The 18,522-nt window shown below is 57.2% G+C and overlaps 2 protein-coding genes across 2 annotated transcripts in view; both read right to left on the bottom strand.

The window, feature by feature from the left end:
* Positions 1 to 343: 343 nt before the first annotated feature.
* On the bottom strand, positions 344 to 8,277 carry TASOR2 (transcription activation suppressor family member 2). Its single transcript, XM_066182643.1, has 7 exons — positions 6,505 to 8,277; positions 4,989 to 5,114; positions 3,724 to 3,877; positions 2,537 to 2,642; positions 989 to 1,161; positions 606 to 720; positions 344 to 433 (listed from the first exon to the last, which is right to left on the bottom strand). The coding sequence occupies exons 1-7, from the start codon at positions 8,188 to 8,190 to the stop codon at positions 430 to 432; spliced, it is 2,364 nt and encodes a 787-aa protein (XP_066038740.1). The 5' UTR covers positions 8,191 to 8,277; the 3' UTR covers positions 344 to 429.
* The window catches only part of LOC136289154 (nascent polypeptide-associated complex subunit alpha, muscle-specific form-like), a 67,937-nt gene continuing 57,609 nt past the window's right edge, over positions 8,195 to 18,522 (bottom strand). Inside the window, exons 16-18 of the mRNA XM_066182642.1 lie at positions 14,931 to 17,070; positions 11,266 to 12,511; positions 8,195 to 9,310 (exon numbers count right to left, since the gene is read on the bottom strand). Of these exons, the coding sequence (XP_066038739.1) occupies positions 8,195 to 9,310; positions 11,266 to 12,511; positions 14,931 to 17,070 (4,502 nt within the window). The remainder of the gene's footprint in view (positions 9,311 to 11,265; positions 12,512 to 14,930; positions 17,071 to 18,522) is intronic.

The raw sequence follows: 18,522 nt of genomic DNA on the forward strand, positions 1-18,522 counted from the left end.
CCGGATCCGCGTACCGGATCCGCGTACCGTGAGGAGCCCTCGCCGAGGGCACGGAGCGCAGCCCGGGCCTTCAAACCAGGTGTATGTACAGAGCCGCGCCCGGCCTCCCCCAGCCCCCGCTGGGATCCGCTGGGATCCACTGGGATGGGGGGATCCACTGGGATGGGTGTGGGGATCCACTGGGATGGGTGATGGGGGAATCCCGTGGAATTGATGGTGGGGATCCTCTGGGCTGGATGGAATCCGCTGGGCTGGATGGTGGGGATCCGCTGGGACGTGTGGGATCCGCTGGGATGTGTGGGATCCGCTGGGCCGGATGGTGGGGATGCACTGGGCTGGATGTGGGGATCCTCTGGGATGGATTCCCAGGGATCCGCTGGGATCGGCGCGCCGGGGCTGGCGCAGCCGCGTCCTCGTGGCTTCGCTCCGTCACCTGTAACAGTCGAGGCGCGGCCGGCGCGAGGCTCAGCTCCCCGCGGCGCGGTCCGTGCTCTGCCCCGGCTCCCGGCAGCGCCGGGCGCGGCTCCCCCGGCTCCCGGCCGCCCATCCCGGGAGCTGCTCCCGGCTTTTCCCGGCGGGATCCACCCCGAGCTGCCCCCTCTCACCAGTAGCTCCTTCTGAAGGGAGCGGCCAGCTCCTGCACCGTGCCCAGGAAGGTGCTGACGTCGGCCACCAGGATCCCTCTGCTCTCCAGGATCTCCCTGCTGCCGCCGGCGTTTTCTGCCCGGCGAGGAGGGAGCGGCAGCTCCGTTAACTCCAGAGAAACGCGGCGGGAAACATCCCTAAATCCCCCAGGCCGGGATGGCGCCGCCAGCCTCGACCGCCCCCCAGACCTCCAAAAAAACCCCACCCGCTGGGGTTTACCAACCTCCGGAAAACCCTTCCGGGGGGGGAAGAACGGCAGCGACGCCGGGAATTGTTCCATCCCTCCTCCGTCCCTTTCCCGCGGTAACCGAGGCCCCCGGGGATGGGGTGGGGTGGGGTTTACCTGTGAGGAACACGGCGAAGCGGGCGTGGACGTGCCGCACCTGCAGCTCCAGCAGGCACGGGACGCGCCGGGCGGCGGCGGCGCCGCGATCGCAGGCGTGGAAGGGCAGCAGCTCCAGCAGCTCCTCGCCCTGGCAGCGCCTCAGCAGCAGCTGCTTCCTGCGGGCATCGTCCCTGGGGGGCACAGGGGGGGCTCGTCACTCCCCGGGGAACCGCGGGAGGACGGGAGCTGCATTTCCAGGGGGTTTTCGTAGTTTCCCGAGGGATTTTTTTGCTGCTCCGGATGGAGAAGTGACAATTGTTTCCCCCCGCCCCCCCTCCGCCCTTCCCGTCGGGCTCCAGGAGCGCCTGTGCCGGTTTTGGTTCCTGGTCGGGTCGGTTTTGGGGTCTCGGGGGTTTGTTTTGGGGTTTGTGGGGCGCTCGGGGAGGTTTTGGGGTTTGGAAAAAACACTCCAGGCTGCTGCTGCTCCTCCTCCTCCTCTTCCTCCTCCTCCTTCTCCTTCTCCTCCTTCTCCTTCTCCTCCTTCTCCTCCTCCTCTTCCTCCTCCTCCTCCTCTTCCTCCTCCTCCTTCTCCTTCTCCTCCTCCTCCACCTTCTCCTTCTCCTTCTCCTTCTCCTTCTCCTTCTCCTTCTCCTTCTCCTTCTCCTCCTCCTTCTCCTCCTCCTCCTCCTCCTCCTCCTCCTCCTCCTCCTCCTCCACCTTCTCCTTCTCCTTCTCCTTCTCCTTCTCCTTCTCCTTCTCCTTCTCCTTCTCCTCCTCCTCCACCTTCTCCTTCTCCTTCTCCTTCTCCTTCTCCTCCTCCTCCTCCTCCTCCTCCTCCTCCTTCTCCTTCTCCTCCTTCTCCTTCTCCTCCTTCTCCTCCTCCTCTTCCTCCTCCTCCTCCTCTTCCTCCTCCTCCTTCTCCTTCTCCTCCTCCTCCACCTTCTCCTTCTCCTTCTCCTTCTCCTTCTCCTTCTCCTTCTCCTTCTCCTTCTCCTTCTCCTTCTCCTTCTCCTTCTCCTCCTCCTCCTCCTCCTCCTTCTCCTCCTCCTCCTCCAGGGGATATTGCAGAGGCCGGGATCAGGCTGGGAGGAGGGGACGGGGAGAGCTGGTGGCGATGGAGCCTGGCTTTGCTGGGCATGGCCTGGGATGAATCCCGCGGCTTTCCCAGCTTTTCCCTTCCCGGTTAAACCTGTTCTTTATCCCAGGGCTGGAGTTTCCTCACTTCAGCCACCCCGGGGATGAGCCCAGGCCAGAGCAGCTCCACCCTCACCCGGCTCCCGGCGGGAACCGGCGCCGGCAATTCCCTCACGGTGGGAATTCCTCCTGCGCGTCGCCAGCTCCGGGCTCCGGGAGAAGCCCCGGGAAGGAGCCCCGAGCTCCTGGGCAAGGCAGGGAAGTTTGGATTCGGGAGTTTTGGGAACGCGCGGCTCCTGGGGGGAATCTCTGCGCAGGAGACGGGGCAGAACGTTCCGGAAGCCCGGCAGGGAGAGCGGCCAGAGCTCTGCCTCCTCCAGGAGCACGTCCAGCCCCAACTCCGGCCCCCGGGACGCCCCGAAGCTCCATTACCTGGGGTCTCCCCGGAGCCTCCGGCTCTCCCCGTGGTGCAGGAGCCACTTCCACCGCCCGTGCCTGTTGAGCTTCTCCAGCACCTTCACCACCTGCAGCAGCTGGCCTGGGGGCACAGCGGGCAGGGGAACAGTGGGGAAATAATGGGGAAATGATGGGGAAAATAATGGGGAAATAATGGGGAAATAATGGGGAAATAATGGGGAAAATAATGGGGAAATGGGGGAAATAATGGGGGAAATAATGGGGAAATAATGGGGAAAATAATGGGGAAATGGGGAAAATAATGGGGGAAATGGGGGAAAATAATGGGGGAAATGGGGAAAATAATGGGGAAACAATGGGGAAAAGTAACGGGGAAAATAATGGGGAAATGGGGGAACAATGGGGAAATAATGGGGAAATGGGGAAAATAATGGGGGAAATGGGGAAAATAATGGGGAAACAATGGGGAAATGGGGAAAATAATGGGGGAAATGGGGAAAATAATGGGGAAATGGGGGAAAAATGGGGAAAAATAATGGGGAAATGGGGAAAATGGGGAAAATAATGGGGAAATGGGGAAAATAATGGGGGAAATGGGGAAAATGGGGGAACAATGGGGAAAATAATGGGGAAAATGGGGAAAAATAATGGGGGAAATGGGGAAAATGGGGGAAAATGGGGAAAATAATGGGGGAAATGGGGAAAATGGGGAAAATAATGGGGAAATGGGGGAAAAATGGGGGAAATAATGGGGAAATGGGGAAAATAATGGGGAAATGGGGAAAATAATGGGGGAAATGGGGAAAATGGGGAAAATAATGGGGAAATGGGGAAAATAATGGGGAAATGGGGGAAAAATGGGGAAAATAATGGGGAAATGGGGGAAATGGGGAAAATAATGGGAAAATGGGGAAAATAATGGGGAAAATGGGGAAAAATGGGAAAAATGGGGAAAAAATGGGAAAAAATGGGATAAAATGGAAAAAAATGGGGGGAAATGGGGAAAAAATGGGATGAAATGGGGAAAATGGGGAAAAATGGGAATGGGGGGCTCTGACTCCTGTGGGGCCACCTGAGGGTGCTCAGGGCAGCTCCGAGATCCCTGAGCTCCATCCCGATGGGATCCGAGGGTCACCGGGAGGGCAGGAACTCCCCACTGGAAGCAGAAGCCCGGGAACGGTCCGGGAATGCGCCAGACTCACCCAGGGTGACGCTGTCCAGCAGCTCCTCATCAGACACCACGAACCCTCCGGCCTGGAAGAGCTCCTGGAAGGTGTCCCCTGAGAGCTCCTCGGCGTCGTCCACGCCGGCGAACACCACGCCGGGACAGCGCTTCAGCTCCAGCAGCGACGGCACCTGCCCGCGGACAGGGCTGGGAGCAGCTCCAGGGACGGGGACGGACCCAGCCCACCCCATCCCATGGATCCAGCCCACCCCATCCCATGGATCCAGCCCACCCCATCCCATGGAGCCGGCACAGCCCAGCCCATGGATCCGTCACAGCCCATGGATCCATCACATCCCACGGACCCAGCCCACCCCATCCCATGGATCCGTCACAGCCCATCCCATGGATCCAGCCCACCCCATCCCATGGATCCGTCACAGCCCATCCCATGGATCCAGCCCACCCCATCCCATGGATCCGTCACAGCCCAGCCCATGGATCCAGCCCACCCCATCCCATGGAGCCGTCACAGCCCAGCCCATGGATCCGTCACAGCCCATGGAGCCGTCACAGCCCATGGATCCATCACATCCCACGGACCCAGCCCACCCCATCCCATGGATCCGTCACAGCCCAGCCCATGGATCCAGCCCACCCCATCCCATGGAGCCGTCACAGCCCAGCCCATGGATCCAGCCCACCCCATCCCATGGAGCCGTCACAGCCCACGGACCCAGCCCACCCCATCCCGTGGATCCGTCACATCCCATGGATCCGTCACAGCCCATGGAGCCATCACAGCCCATGGATCCAGCCCACCCCATCCCATGGATCTGTCACAGCCCATGGATCCAGCCCACCCCATCCCATGGATCCATCCCATCCCATGGATCCCATTCCACCCCACGGATCCATCCCATCCCATCCCATCCCATCCCATCCCATCCCATCCCATCCCATCCCATCCCATCCCATCCCATGGATCCATCCCATCACATCCCATGGATCCCATCCCATGGATCCAATCCCATAGATCCATCCCATCCCATCCCATCTTACGGATCCCACCCCATGGATCCATCCCATCCCATCCCATCCCATGGATCCCTTCCCAACCCACCCCATGGACCCATCCCATCCCATGGATCCATCCCATCCCATCCCATCCCATGGATCCATCCCATCCCACGCCACCCCACGGATCCACCCCACGGGCCCCAGCCCAAGGCTGAAACATCCCCAGGCCCGCTGGGAGCAGCGGGGTCATTCCGGACGCTCTCCCCGGCTGCCGGCACTCACGGTGTGGATGTGGCACGAGACGTCCTCGTTCCGGACCACCACCAGCAGCCGCTCCCCGTGCCGGCGCCGCGCTCCCAGGAAACCCGCGGGGTCCGTCCGCGCCAGGCCCCGGGCCTGCAGCAGCGCCTGGAACGCGCGGCGGAAGGTTTGGACGGGGAATGTTCTCCCGGGAACGGGAATTCCGGGCCGCCCGGGGCGACGGGGATCCCCGGCCCGCGTGGGGACGGCTGGGCTTCCGACGAAAGCAGAGCAGTTTTGGGTGGGATAACGGGAAGGGATTCCCGGAGCAGCTGTGGCCGCCCCTGGATGATCCTTCGGGTCCTTCCCACCCAAACCGCTCCGTGGTTTTCCGCGGACTGGATCCCACCTCGGTGCCCGAGGTTCCAATTCCGGGTGGCTCCTGCCTCCCAAACCTGCCCTGCGCCAGCGTCCCTGCTCCTGCCACCCGCAGCTCTCCCTGGAGCCGCCCATCCGGATCCACCCTGATCCATCCCGATCCATCTGGATCCACCCTGATCCATCCTGATCCTTCCTGACCCATCCTGATCCACCCTGATCCATCCGGATCCACCCTGATCCATCCCGACCCATCCAGATCCACCCTGATCCATCCTGATCCATCCCAATCCTTCCTGACCCATCCCTATCCGTCCTGATCCTTCCTGACCCATCCTGATCCACCCTGATCCATCCTGATCCTTCCTGACCCACCCTGATCCATCCCAATCCACCCCAACACATCCCAATCTATCCTGATCCATCCCAATCCACCCTGATCCATCCTGACCCATCCCCATCCACCTGGATCCATCCCAATCCAACCTGACCCACTGAAATCCACCCCGACCCATCCCAACCCACCCCAATTCATCCCAATCTATCCCAACCCACCCTGATCCATCCCCAATCCACCCTGACCCATCCCAATCCACCCACAATTCATCCCAACCCATCCCCATCCACCCTGATCCATCCCAACTTATCCCGATCCATCTCAACCCATCCCAATCCACCCTGATGCATCCCAATCCATCCCTATGCACCCTGATCCATCCCAATCCACCCTGACCCACTGAAATCCACCCCAATTCATCCCAACCCATCCCAACCCACCCGGATTCACCCCAACCCATCCCGATCCATCCCAATCCACCCTGATCCATCCCCAATCCACCCTGACCCACTCAAATCCATCCCAATCCACCCTGACCCACCTGGATCCATCCCAATCCACCCTGATCCATCCCAATCCACCCCAATTCATCCCAACCCATCCCAATCCACCCTGACCCACTCAAATCCATCCCAATCCACCCTGACCCACCTGGATCCATCCCAATCCACCCTGATCCATCCCAACCCACCCGGATCCATCCCCAATCCACCCTGACCCACTCAAATCCACCCTGACCCACCCCGATCCATCCCAACCCACCGTGACCCACTCAAAGCCATCCCAACTGCCCCGGATCAACCCCCGCCGGCCCGGCCCGGCCCGTGGCGGGCGCTGTCGCACCTTGACCCGGTCGAAGAGGGGCTCCCGGCCGGTCTCCAGCAGGAAGAAGGCTCCGGGCCGGGCGGCGGCGGCCACGCGCCGCAGGTGTGAGCGCAGGGCCCCGCCCAGCTCCTCCAGCATCCCGCGCAACGGCTCCGGCCGGAACGGCTCCGGGGGCCCCGCGCCGGGCCGGGCCCCGGGGAACCGGGAACGCTCGTCCCCGCGCGGCTCCGGCGGCGCGCGGCCGTGCCGCGGCTTCCCCGGGCGGAGGGCAGCTCCGGGATCCCGGCTCCGGCGTCCGCCGGGGGGAATCGTCACCTGCAAGGGGCTCCGGCTGCGCGGGGAGGGCGGGAGGTGGGCGGGGAAGATGCTTCTGGAGGTCGGGAAGGGGCGCCGGTCGTTCCGCAGCGTTTCCTTGAGCTTGTAGTGGAAGCGGAGGCATTCCATGTCCAGAGTGTTCTGGGTGAGCTCCTCGAGGCTCCTCCAGGTTCCCAGCAGGGAGCGAGCCAGGTGACGTTCCCGGGAGCGGCGCCGGCGTCTCTTGGGCAGCCGGGGGTTTTCCATCGTCTCCTGGCGCTGCCCGCCGAGCACGGAGTTGCCGGGATCCTCCGGAACGTCCCATTCCCAGTCCTCCCCGCGCTCCTCCGTGCGCGGCGAGCTCCTGGAGGAGCTGTCCCCGTTAGTCCTCGCTCCCGCCGCGTCCGCGGATCGCACGATGCAGGAATTCCTGCTCGGAATTGGGGAGCCAGAACCCCCCCGGGGATATCCCTGCTCCGAGCCACCGAAGGAATCCTCCGACGGATCTTCGAAGGCCGCCAAGCCCCCGTGGGCTCCTCGGCTCGGGAGCTGCTCCGGGATGTCCTCGGCGTCGCTGAACTCCGGCTGCTCTCCGCAGGGATCCCCGTGCTCGGCCCACGGCCACGCCGCGACGGGAGAAGCGGGAATTCCTCCCTGTCCCGCCCGGGGGTGGGCGCAGCCGGAATCGGGGAAGGGCTGGGACCCCTCGGGGCTGTGCTCACGCTCATCCCACGGCTCGCACAAGGCGCGCTCCCAGCTTGGGAGAGGCGCGGGGCTGGGAATGCCGCCCGCTCCCAGATCCTCCTCCTCCTCCTCCTCCTGCGGGCTCCCTCCGGAATTCCCGGGGCTGTCCCAGCTCTGGGACCAGCGGGCGCTGCCGGGGCTGGGAGGGGACACCCCCGGGATTCCCTCGGGGAGCGGCTCGGCGTCCTCCCAGCGATCCCACGGGGACGGAGGGGCGGATCCCGGCTCTGCTGGTCCCGGCTGATCCCGGGCGGAGCAGGGAGCTGGGCTCAGCTCCCGGGAGCAGCCCGGGCTCCAGGCGGGCACGCTCAGCCGGGCGGCTGCTCCTTCCCGCCGCGGCTTCCAGAGGCGGCACAGCACCGACTGCCGCCGGCTGGGGACGCCGGAATGGGAGTTTCCAAGAGGAAGAGCCGAGTGTCCGGGGCCGTTTGGGAAGTTCTGCCTGGGAAGCTCCCGGATGGCCGAGATCCCCTCCCTGCTGCTGCTGCAGGACGAGGAGGAGGCTCCTGATGCCGGGAGGAATTCCCCGTCCGCCTCGGTCTCCGTGCTCCTCGTGTCGCTCCCGGGGAAATCCTCAGCCTCGGGGAACTCATCCTGCCTCTCCTCGTCATCTCCCGTGCCCGGGTAGTCCAAGGGGGAGTCCCCCAGGTCATCTCCTGCTCCCATGGGATCATCCAGCTCCTCCAGACCCTTGGGGCTTCCCTGCTCCTCCTCCTCCTCCTCCTCCTCCAAAGCGTCGTTCCCCGCCTCGGCCTGACTCCTCGTGGTCCAGGGAATTGGCGTCGGGATCAGCGCCAGCCCCGCCCAGCTCGCTCCGGACGCCGTCCACGGGCGGATCCTCTGGAGCGGCCCAGGGATCCAGGGATCCGTCAGGAGAGGTCAGGCAGACGGAGCTGGAGTCAGGGGACAGGGCCAGGCTCATTCCCTGCCCGCAGGGCGACTCCGCGCCGCCGCCGCCTTCCCACCTTTCTCCGGAGAAGGCCCCATCCCGGTTTTCCCGCTCGGAGCCGTTCCCAAGGGTGTCCATCCCGCCGTCAGGCCGCGCCCCGGGCGCGGGGCTGGCGCCATGGGGTGACTTCGCCTCAGCCCCGTCGGGATCCGGGTGATCCCGGGGATCCGGGCGATCCCGGGGATCCGGGCGATCCCAGGGATCCGGGCGATCCCAGGGATCCGGGAGCCCGTCCCGCGGCGGTGACACCTCGCGGGGCTCATCTCCGGGGGCGCCGCCGGCCCCGGCCGCGGTCTCCGGGGAGGATCCGCGGGCGCAGGGCGAGCCCAGGGGCTCCCCGTCGGGGGGCGGCCAATTCCCGGCGCCGCGCTCGCATTCCATCTCGGCGTCGCTGCTCTCCGACAGCACCAGATCCACGGCGCCCTGCAAGGAGCCTTCATCCTCCAACTCCTCCTCCTCCAGCTCCTCCTCCCTCTCGTCTCTTTCCTCGTGCCCAGCGAGCTCCCGGGAGTCGTCCCCTTCCTCGGCATTCCCGGGATCCGCAGCCGAGGGCGCGGAACGGCGGGCGGGCCGTGGGGCGGCGGCGGCCTCAACGTCCAGGGCGCGGCCAGAGCCTCCTGCGCCCTCCTCATCCTCGGCAGGGCCGGGCCCGCTCCCCGAGCCTTCCTCCCGCGGCTTTTCCTGCGCTTCCGTCCGCGGAGCCGTGCTGGAATTCGGGGTTCGGCTCCCGGCCTTTCCTGGTTTGGGTGGATCCCGGGATTTGCCGGCAGAGCCGAGCTCCTGGGAAGGGCTGGGGGTGATCCCGGCGTCCAGCAGCTCCTCCTTGGCTGCCTCCTCCTGGAAAACAAGCCACAGGTGAATTCTCCTCAGAGGAAATTCAGGGAAAAAAAAAAAAACCTGGAATACAATCCAGAGGTTAATTCTCCTCAGAGGAAATTCAGGAAAAAAATCCCTGGGACACAATCCAGAGGTTTATCCTCAGAGGAAATTCAGGAAAAAAAAGCCTGGAAGACAATCCAGAGGTTTATCCTCAGGAAATTCAGGAAATAAAACCCTGGAGCACAATCCACAGGTTAATCCTTAGAGGAAATTCAGGAAAAAAACCCTGGGACACAATCCAGAGGTTAATTTTCCTCAGAGGAAATTCAGGAAAAAAAAAACTTGGGACACAATCCAGAGGTTTATGCTCAGAGGAAACTCAGGAAAAAAAAGCCTGGAGCACAATCCAGAGGTTTATCCTCAGGAAATTCAGGAAAAAAACCCTGGAGCACAATCCAGAGGTTTATCCTCAGGAAATTCAGGGAAAAACCCCTGGGACACAATCCAGAGGTTTATCCTCAGGAAATTCAGGAAAAAACCCCTGGGACACAATCCAGAGGTTTATCCTCAGGAAATTCAGGAAAAAACCCCTGGGACACAATCCAGAGGTCAATCCTCCGAGGAAAACGCAGGGAATGATTTTATACTTTATAACATAAATATCATAAACATACATTTTGTAATATTTTTACGGAATATTTCACTGGAATTTCTTCCCCCCCTTCTTTCAAAGCAATTCCAGCCCTATGGAAGCCGCTCCTTTGTCCCGAGTTTTAAAGGAATTGTTTCAATTCAGGAATCCAAGGCTTGGGAATATCTCGTGGTTTATGTTTACCGGGGAAAAGTGTAAAAAAATTCATTCCAGGCTTTATCCACACCGGGATTTCCACGGATTTCACCGCAGGGATGAGGGAAATTTCCCCGTGTGTGGGGGGGGAAAAATATTCCAAGGCAACAAATCCCAAATCCCAGCCCTCCAAATCCACACAGGAATGGCGGTGCTGGAGCCGGAATTCCGCTCCGGGCTGCCGGGGGCTCCCCTCAGCTCAGGACACACAGATTTGGGATTTAAATCCGGAGCACGAGCTCAGCTCCACACTTGGATTGGTTTAATTTGGGTTTAATTTGTTTAATTCTCCCAAAATTTTAATCTTGGGATGAATTTGGGTTTAATTTGTTTAATTCTCCCAGAATTTTCCCTGGAGAGCCCAAAAGCACATCTGCTCCGTTCCTCTGGGAAATGCTGCTCCTGTAGGAGGAAAATCCCGCTGCTTTAATGGGAAAATCCCGCTCTTTAACAGGAAAATCCCGCTCCTTAACAGGAAAATCCCGCTCTTTAAACAGGAAAATCCCGCTCTTTAAACAGGAAAATCCCACTGCTTTAATGGGAAATTCCTGCTGTTTTAATGGGAAATTCCTGCTATTTAAAGAGGAAATTCCTGCTCTTTTAACGGGAAATTCCTGTTGTTTTAATGGGAAATTCCTGCTGTTTTAAAAGGAAATTCCTGCTGTTTTAAAAGGAAATTCCTGCTGTTTTAATGGGAAATTCCTGCTGTTTTAAAAGGAAATTCCTGTTGTTTTAATGGGAAATTCCTGCTGTTTTAAAAGGAAATTCCTGCTGTTTTAAAAGGAAATTCCTGCTGTTTTAATGGGAAATTCCTGCTGTTCTAACGGGAAATTCCTGCTGTTTTAATGGGAAATTCCTGCTGTTTTACCGGGAAATTCCTGCTCTTTTAACGGGAAATTCCTGTTGTTTTAATGGGAAATTCCTGCTGTTTTACCGGGAAATTCCTGCTGTTTTACCAAGAATTTCCTGCTGTTTTACCGGAAATTCCTGCTGTTTTACCGGGAATTTCCTGCTGTTTTACCGGAAATTCCTGCCGTTTTACCGGGAAATTCCTGCCGTTTTACCGGGAACTTCCTGCTCTGTCCCCAGGACCACTGTCCCCTGGAGCCCCCCAGCCCTCACTCACCGCGGTGCCGCCGCGGGCGCACTCCTGCCGGACCCTCCTGGCTTCCACCTCCAGCTTTTCCCTGGAATGATCCTGCAGGGAGAGGCGCCGGGCAGAGCTGGTGGAGGAAGGCTCCTCCTCCTCCTCCTCCTCCCCGCGGGGCAGCGTCCCCGAGGACGAGGACACCGTGCGGTCCCCGGGAGCTCCCTCCGTGTCCGTCTGGGAGTCGGCGGCGAACGTCCGGGAATGTTCCTTGTCCGCCGCGGGAGAGCCTTGGGAAGGCGGGCTGGGATCCTGGGATCCCTGGGGAGAGGTGCTGGGATCCTGGGGGCTGCTGGGAGGATTGCTGGGATCCTGGGATCCCTGGGAAGAGGTGCTGGGATCCTGGGATCCCTGGGAAGAGGTGCTGGGATCCTGGGGGCTACTGGGGGGAGTGCTGGGATCCTGGGATCCCTGGGAAGAGGTGCTGGGATCCTGGGAGCTGCTGGGAGGAGTTCTGGGATCCTGGGATCCCTGGGAAGAGTGGTTGGGATCCTGGGGGCTGCTGGGAGGATTGCTGGGATCCTGGGATCCCTGGGAAGAGGTGCTGGGATCCTGGGGGCTGCTGGGAGGAGTTCTGGGATCCTGGGAGCCTTGGGAAGAGTGGTTGGGATCCAGAGAACCCTGGGAAGGGGCTCTGGGATCCAGGGAACCTTGGGAAGGGGCTCTGGGATCCAGGGAGCTGCTGGGATCCTGGGATTCCTGGGAAGGGGCTCTGGGATCCAGGGAGCTGCTGGGACCCAGGGATCCCTGGGAAGGGGCTCCGGGATCCAGGGAGCTGCTGGGATCCAGGGATCCCTGGGAAGGGGCTCTGGGATCCAGGGAGCTGCTGGGATCCAGGGATCCCTGGGAAGGGGCTCTGGGATCCAGGGAGCTGCTGGGATCCAGGGATCCCTGGGAAGGGGCTCCGGGATCCAGGGAGCTGCTGGGATCCTGGGATCCCTGGGAAGGGGCTCGGGGATCCAGGGAGCTGCCGGGAGCCCGGTCAGGGTCCCAGGCGGAGTCGGCCGGACACGTCTCCGGGCCGAAGCAGTCCTGGCTGTCGTCGCCGAGCTCCAGGAAAGGCCCGGAGCTGTTGATGGAGACGAATTTCCTGGGATTGATGTGCTCCACCACCTTGCGGGAGCTGCTCAGGAGCTTGCCGGGCTTCCTGTAGAACAGGGCCACCCACATGTGCAGGATGAGCTTCATGCCCTCCACGTCGTCGGGGAGAGCGGGATCCCAGGGCCTGGAGAGGGCGGGAAGGGAGGCAGGAATGTCGGCACCGCCCCGCACGGAGCGAATTCAGCCCTGGGAATTCATCGGAGGGAATTCAGCCCTGGGATTCATCCCTGGGAATTCATCGGAGGGAATTCAGCCCTGGGATTCATCCCAGGAAATTCATCGGAGGGAATTCATCCCTGGGAATTCATCGGAGGGAATTCATCCCTGGGAATTCATCCCTGGGATTCATCGGAGGGAATTCAGCCCTAGAGTTATCCCTGGGATTCATCCCTGGGATTCATCGGAGGGAATTCATCCCTGGGAATTCATCGGAGGGAATTCAGCCCTAGAGTTATCCCTGGAATTCATCCCTGGGATTCATCGGAGGGAATTCAGCCCTAGAGTTATCCCTGGAATTCATCCCTGGGATTCATCGGAGGGAATTCATCCCTGGGAATTCATCGGAGGGAATTCAGCCCTAGAGTTATCCCTGGAATTCATCCCTGGGGATTCATCGGAGGGAATTCAGCCCTAGAGTTATCCCTGGAATTCATCCCTGGGATTCATCGGAGGGAATTCATCCCTGGGAATTCATCGGAGGGAATTCAGCCCTAGAGTTATCCCTGGAATTCATCCCTGGGGATTCATCGGAGGGAATTCAGCCCTGGGATTCATCCCAGGAAATTCATCGGAGGGAATTCAGCCCTGGGAATTCATCGGAGGGAATTCAGCCCTGGGAATTCATCGGAGGGAATTCAGCCCTAGAGTTATCCCTGGAATTCATCCCTGGAATTCTTCTGAGGGAATTCATCCCTGGGAATTCACCTGAGGGAATTCATCCCTGGAATTCATCCCTGGGATTCATCGGAGGGATTTCATCCCTGGGGATTCATCCCTAGGATTCATCGGAGGGAATTCATCCCTGGGGATTCACCTGAGGGAATTCATCCCTGGAATTCATCTAAGGGAATTCATCCCTGGGATTCATCGGAGGGAATTCATCCCTGGGATTCATCCCAGGAAATTCATCGGAGGGAATTCATCCCTGGAATTCACCTGAGGGAATTCATCCCTGGGGATTCATCGGAGGGAATTCATCCCTGGGATTCATCCCAGGAAATTCATCGGAGGGAATTCATCCCTGGGATTCATCCCAGGAAATTCATCGGAGGGAATTCATCCCTGGAATTCACCTGAGGGAATTCATCCCTGGGAATTCATCTAAAGGAATTAATTTGAGGGAATTCATCCCTAGAGTTATCCCTGGAATTCATCCCTGGAATTCATCCCTGGAATTCATCTGAGGGAATTCATCGGAGGGAATTCATCGGAGGGAATTAATTTGAGGGAATTCATCCCTGGAGTTCATCCCAGGAAATCTGCTCTTGGAATTCATCTGAGGGAATTCACCCCTGGAATTCATTGCAGGGAATTCATCCCTAGAGTTATCCCTGGAGTTCACCCCTGGGAATTCATCCCTGGGAATTCATCCCAGGAAATTCATGGCAGAGAATTCTTCCTTGGGAATTCATCTGAGGGAATTGACCCCTGGGAATTCATCTCTGGAGTTAATCTGAGGGAATTCTTCCCTGGAACTCATGGCAGGGAATTCATCCCTGGGAATTTCCTCCCTGGAATTCACCCCTGGAATTCATCCCAGGCTCCCTGCAGGACTCGGCCCCCCGAGGCAGAGGGGACACAGATCTGGCCTAGATGCACATTCCAGTTTTTTCAAGGAAAAAGAAGAAGAGGAAATCCAAGCTCCAGAGGAGGGATGGAGGATTTGGCCTCGCGGCTTTAGGCGCCAATTCCAGCTGCAGAGCCACGGGAATTGTGGGATCAGGGAAGGGGCTGGGTGGGAAGGGACCTCAGAGCTCATTCCAGGGACAATCCCACCATCCCAGGCTGCTCCAATCCTTCCTTGGACATCCCAGGGATCCAGGGGCGGCCACAGCTGCTCTGGCAATTCCAGGAATTCCTTCCCCAGATCCCACCCAAATTCCCCTTTTCCAGTGGGAAGCCATTCCCCGTATCCTGTCCCTCCCTTCCTTTCCCAAATTCCAGCTTCTCCTGGAGCCCCTCCAGGCCCTGGAACATTCCGGAAGCTCTCCCCGGATCCTTCCCTTCTCCGGGAGAACATTCCCAGCTCTCCCAGCCTGGTTCCATCCCTAAGAAACAACTCCACGGATTCCTCCGGATTTGCTCCAGCAGATCGCGGCGCTGGGGCCGGACGGGGCAGAATTCCCACTTTTCCATCTGGATGAACCCGGGATGGATTTTTACCTCCAGCACACCAGGCCGGCGATCACACCCACCAAACCCTTTCCCTATTTTCCATCCCCCCCCAAAAAACCCCCAAAAACCCAAGGACCAAACCCCATCCTCCTCCTCCCAAACAAATCCCTCAAAATTCCCGAATGGGCTCCGGAAGGGCGGCGACGTACCCGTGCAGAGCCCTGACGACGGTTTTCTCCAGCGGGTCGTTGGTGTAGCGGCTGTCCAGGTGGAAGGGATACTCCTCCTCCCAGCCGCGGGCGACTCGCAGGGAATTCCCGGTCGCCGTCACCGTGCGCCTCTTGGAAAACTCCTCCTTTCTCCCGCTCCAAGCCTTGCCCTGAGGCTGCGCCGAGGCGCCGCCGCCGCCGCCGCGGTGATGGTGTCGGAAAGGCAGCACCTTCCCCACCAGAGGAGCCGCCGGAATATTCCTGCAGCCGCTCCTTGGAGGGCTCCAAGCGGGATTGGGATTGGGATTGGGAATTCCTTTGGGACGCCAGGGCGGCCGGGGATCCTCGGGCATGGGGGAGGCGTAGGAGTGCTCGGCGGAGATGACGGAGTGTTGGCGCGCCTCGGCGCCTTCCCCAGCGGGCGGCGCTCCGCGGGAACGCTCCTCGACAATTCCCCGGGGATTCTCCGCCAGAGGACGGTCGCCGGGATGGGTTTTTTCGGGATTCGGCGACGTCGGGGCTTTGGGCCGATTCTCCTGTTTGTCCGTCCTGTGGTATTTGTGGTCGGGAGGTACGGGGGGCAGGGATCGGGCGGCGGAATCCTTGGATTCCAGCGGGATCGTCCCGGGATCTTTGGGAATAAGGGTCGGGATGCAGGAGCTCAAGGCCAGGTCGGCCAGGAGGTTCAGGGCGTGGGGCTCCGAGTTGGAGGCCGGCAGCGCAAAGCCCAGGCTGGGAACGGGCAGGGGAGGCCCCGGAATTCCGGGAATGGGCAGGGGAGGCCCCGGAATTCCGGGAATGGGCAGGGGAGGCCCCGGAATTCCGGGAACGGGCAGGGGAGGCCCCGGAATTCCGGGAATGGGCAGGGGCTTGTTCTCACTCCTCTGGATTCCTGGGATTGTCAGGGGGTTGATCTCTTTTCGCTGGATTCCTGGAATTGTCAGGGAGTTATTGATCTCGGTCCTTTGGATTCCTGGAATTTTCAGGGAATTATTGATCTCGGTCCTTTGGATTCCTGGGATTTTCAGGGAATTAACCTCACTCCTCTGGATTCCTGGAATTGTCAGGGGATTCCCTGGAATTGCTGGGATTGTCAGGGGATTTATGGTGATCCCTGGGATTGTCAGGGAATTGATCTCAGTCCTTTGGATGCCTGGGATGGCCAGGGGAACGATCTCCTTCCTTGGGATCCTTGGAATCGTCAGGGAGTTGATGTCAGTCCTGGGGATTCCTGGAATTGTCAGGGGATAAATCTCAGTCCTGGAGATTCCCGGAATTGTCAGGGAATTACTGATCTCAGTCCTGGGGATTCCCGGAATTGTCGGGGAATTACTGATCTCAGTCCTGGGGATTCCCGGAATTGTCGGGGGATTACTGATCTCAGTCCTGGAGATTCCCGGAATTGTCAGGGAATTACTGATCTCAGTCCTGGAGATTCCTGGAATTGTCAGGGAATTACTGATCTCAGTCCTGGGGATTCCCGGAATTGTCGGGGAATTACTGATCTCAGTCCTTGGAATTCCTGGAATTGTCAGGGAATTACTGATCTCAGTCCTGGAGATTCCTGGAATTGTCGGGGAATTACTGATCTCAGTCCTGGGGATTCCTGGAATTGTCGGGGAATTACTGATCTCAGTCCTGGGGATTCCTGGAATTGTCGGGGAATTACTGATCTCAGTCCTGGGGATTCCTGGAATTGTCGGGGAATTACTGATCTCAGTCCTGGAGATTCCCGGAATTGTCAGGGAATTACTGATCTCAGTCCTGAGGATTCCTGGAATTGTCGGGGAATTACTGATCTCAGTCCTGGAGATTCCCGGAATTGTCGGGGGATTACTGATCTCAGTCCTGGGGATTCCCGGAATTGTCGGGGAATTACTGATCTCAGTCCTGGAGATTCCCGGAATTGTCAGGGAATTACTGATCTCAGTCCTGGGGATTCCTGGAATTGTCGGGGAATTACTGATCTCAGTCCTGGGGATTCCCGGAATTGTCAGGGAATTACTGATCTCAGTCCTGGGGATTCCTGGAATTGTCGGGGAATTACTGATCTCGTTCCCTGGGGTCGCTGCTCCCTGGGATTGGGATGAAGATGAGGATGAGGATTCGCTGGGGAGGTCGGGGAGAGGCTCCTTCAACCCTGAGGGAGGAAAAGAAAGGGAAAAAAGAATTAAAAAGGGACAAAAGAAATGAAAAAGGGGAAAGAGAAATGAAAAAGGGAAAAAGAAAAAAGGGAAAGGGAAATGAAAAAGGGGAAAAAATTAAAAAGGGAAAAGAGAAAAAAGGGGAAAAAGAAATGAAAAAGGAAAAAAATAAATGAAAAAAGGGAAAAAGGGGGAAAGAGAAATGAAAAAAAAGGAAAGAGAAATGAAAAAGGGGAAAAAGAAAAAGGGGAGAAGAGAATTCAAGAGGGGAAAGAGAAATGAAAAAGAGGAAAAAGAAATGAAAAAAGGAAAAAGAAAAAGGGGAAAGGGAAATGAAAAAGGGGAAAAAATTAAAAAGGGAAAAGAGAAAAAAGGGGGAAAATAAAGGAAAAAGGGGAAAAAAAGACAAAAAGGGAAAAAATGAAAAGGAAAAAAATAAATGAAAAAAGGGAAAAAAGGGGAAAGAGAAATAAAAAAAAGGAAAGAGAAATGAAAAAGGGAAAAAAGAAATCAAAAAGAGAAAACACAGAATTAAAGAGGGGAAAGAGAAATGGAAAAGGGGAAAAAATGAAAAAGGAGAAAAAGAAACGAAAGAAAGAAAAAAGAAATGAAAGAAGGAGAAGAAGGAATGAAAAAGGGAAAAAATGAAACAGGGAAAAAAGAAAAGAAAAAGGGAAAAAATGAAAAAGGGAAAAAAAGAAAAGGGGAAAAAGAAATGGGAAAGAGAAATTTTAAAAGAAAAATAATAAATGAAAAAACAAAGAAGAGAATTAAAGAGGAGAAATGGAAAAGGGAAAAAATGAAAAAGAGACGAGGGGAATGAAAAAGGGGAAAAAATTACAAAGGGAAAAGAGAAAAAAGGGAAAAATAAATGAAAATGGGAAAAAAAAGAAAAACAAAAAAGGGGAAAAATGAAACAAGAGATGAAAAAGGGAAAAAAGAAATGAAAAAAGGGAAGGAATGGGAAAGGGGAAAGAGAAATTTAAAAAGGAAAAATGAAACAAAAAACGGAAAAAATGAAAAAGGAAAAAAGAAATCAAAAAGGGGAAAAAAGAAATTAAAAAAAGGAAAAAGAAATGAAAAAAGGGAAGGAATGGGAAAGGGGAAAGAGAAATTTAAAAGGGAAAAATGAAACAAAAAACGGAAAAAATGAAAAAGGAAAAAAGAAATCAAAAAGGGAAAAAGGAAATTAAAAAAAGGAAAAAGAAATGGAAAAAGGGAAGGAATGGGAAAGGGGAAAGAGAAATTTAAAAAGGGAAAAATGAAACAAAAAACGGAAAAAATGAAAAAGGAAAAAAGAAATCAAAAAGGGGAAAAAAGAAATTAAAAAGGAAAAAGAAATGGAAAAAGGGAAGGAATGGGAAAGGGGAAAGAGAAATTTAAAAAGGAAAAATGAAACAAAAAACGGAAAAAATGAAAAAGGAAAAAAGAAATCAAAAAGGGGAAAA

Source organism: Chamaea fasciata, unplaced genomic scaffold, assembly GCF_029207755.1.
Source record: "Chamaea fasciata isolate MVZ Bird 193981 ecotype frontalis unplaced genomic scaffold, bChaFas1.0.hap1 SCAF_5, whole genome shotgun sequence".
NCBI lineage: Eukaryota > Metazoa > Chordata > Aves > Passeriformes > Sylviidae > Chamaea > Chamaea fasciata.

Excerpts from the sequence above, each read along its gene's own strand:
- TASOR2 (XM_066182643.1), bottom strand. The coding sequence starts at position 8,190 with ATGGGAGCAGGAGATGACCTGGGGGACTCCCCCTTGGACTACCCGGGC. Across the intron at positions 5,115-6,504 it reads CCCTCTTCGACCGGGTCAAG|GCGCTGCTGCAGGCCCGGGG; the intron begins GTGCGACAGCGC and ends CGCGCGTTCCAG. Across the intron at positions 1,162-2,536 it reads AGGCTCCGGGGAGACCCCAG|GGACGATGCCCGCAGGAAGC; the intron begins GTAATGGAGCTT and ends TGTGCCCCCCAG.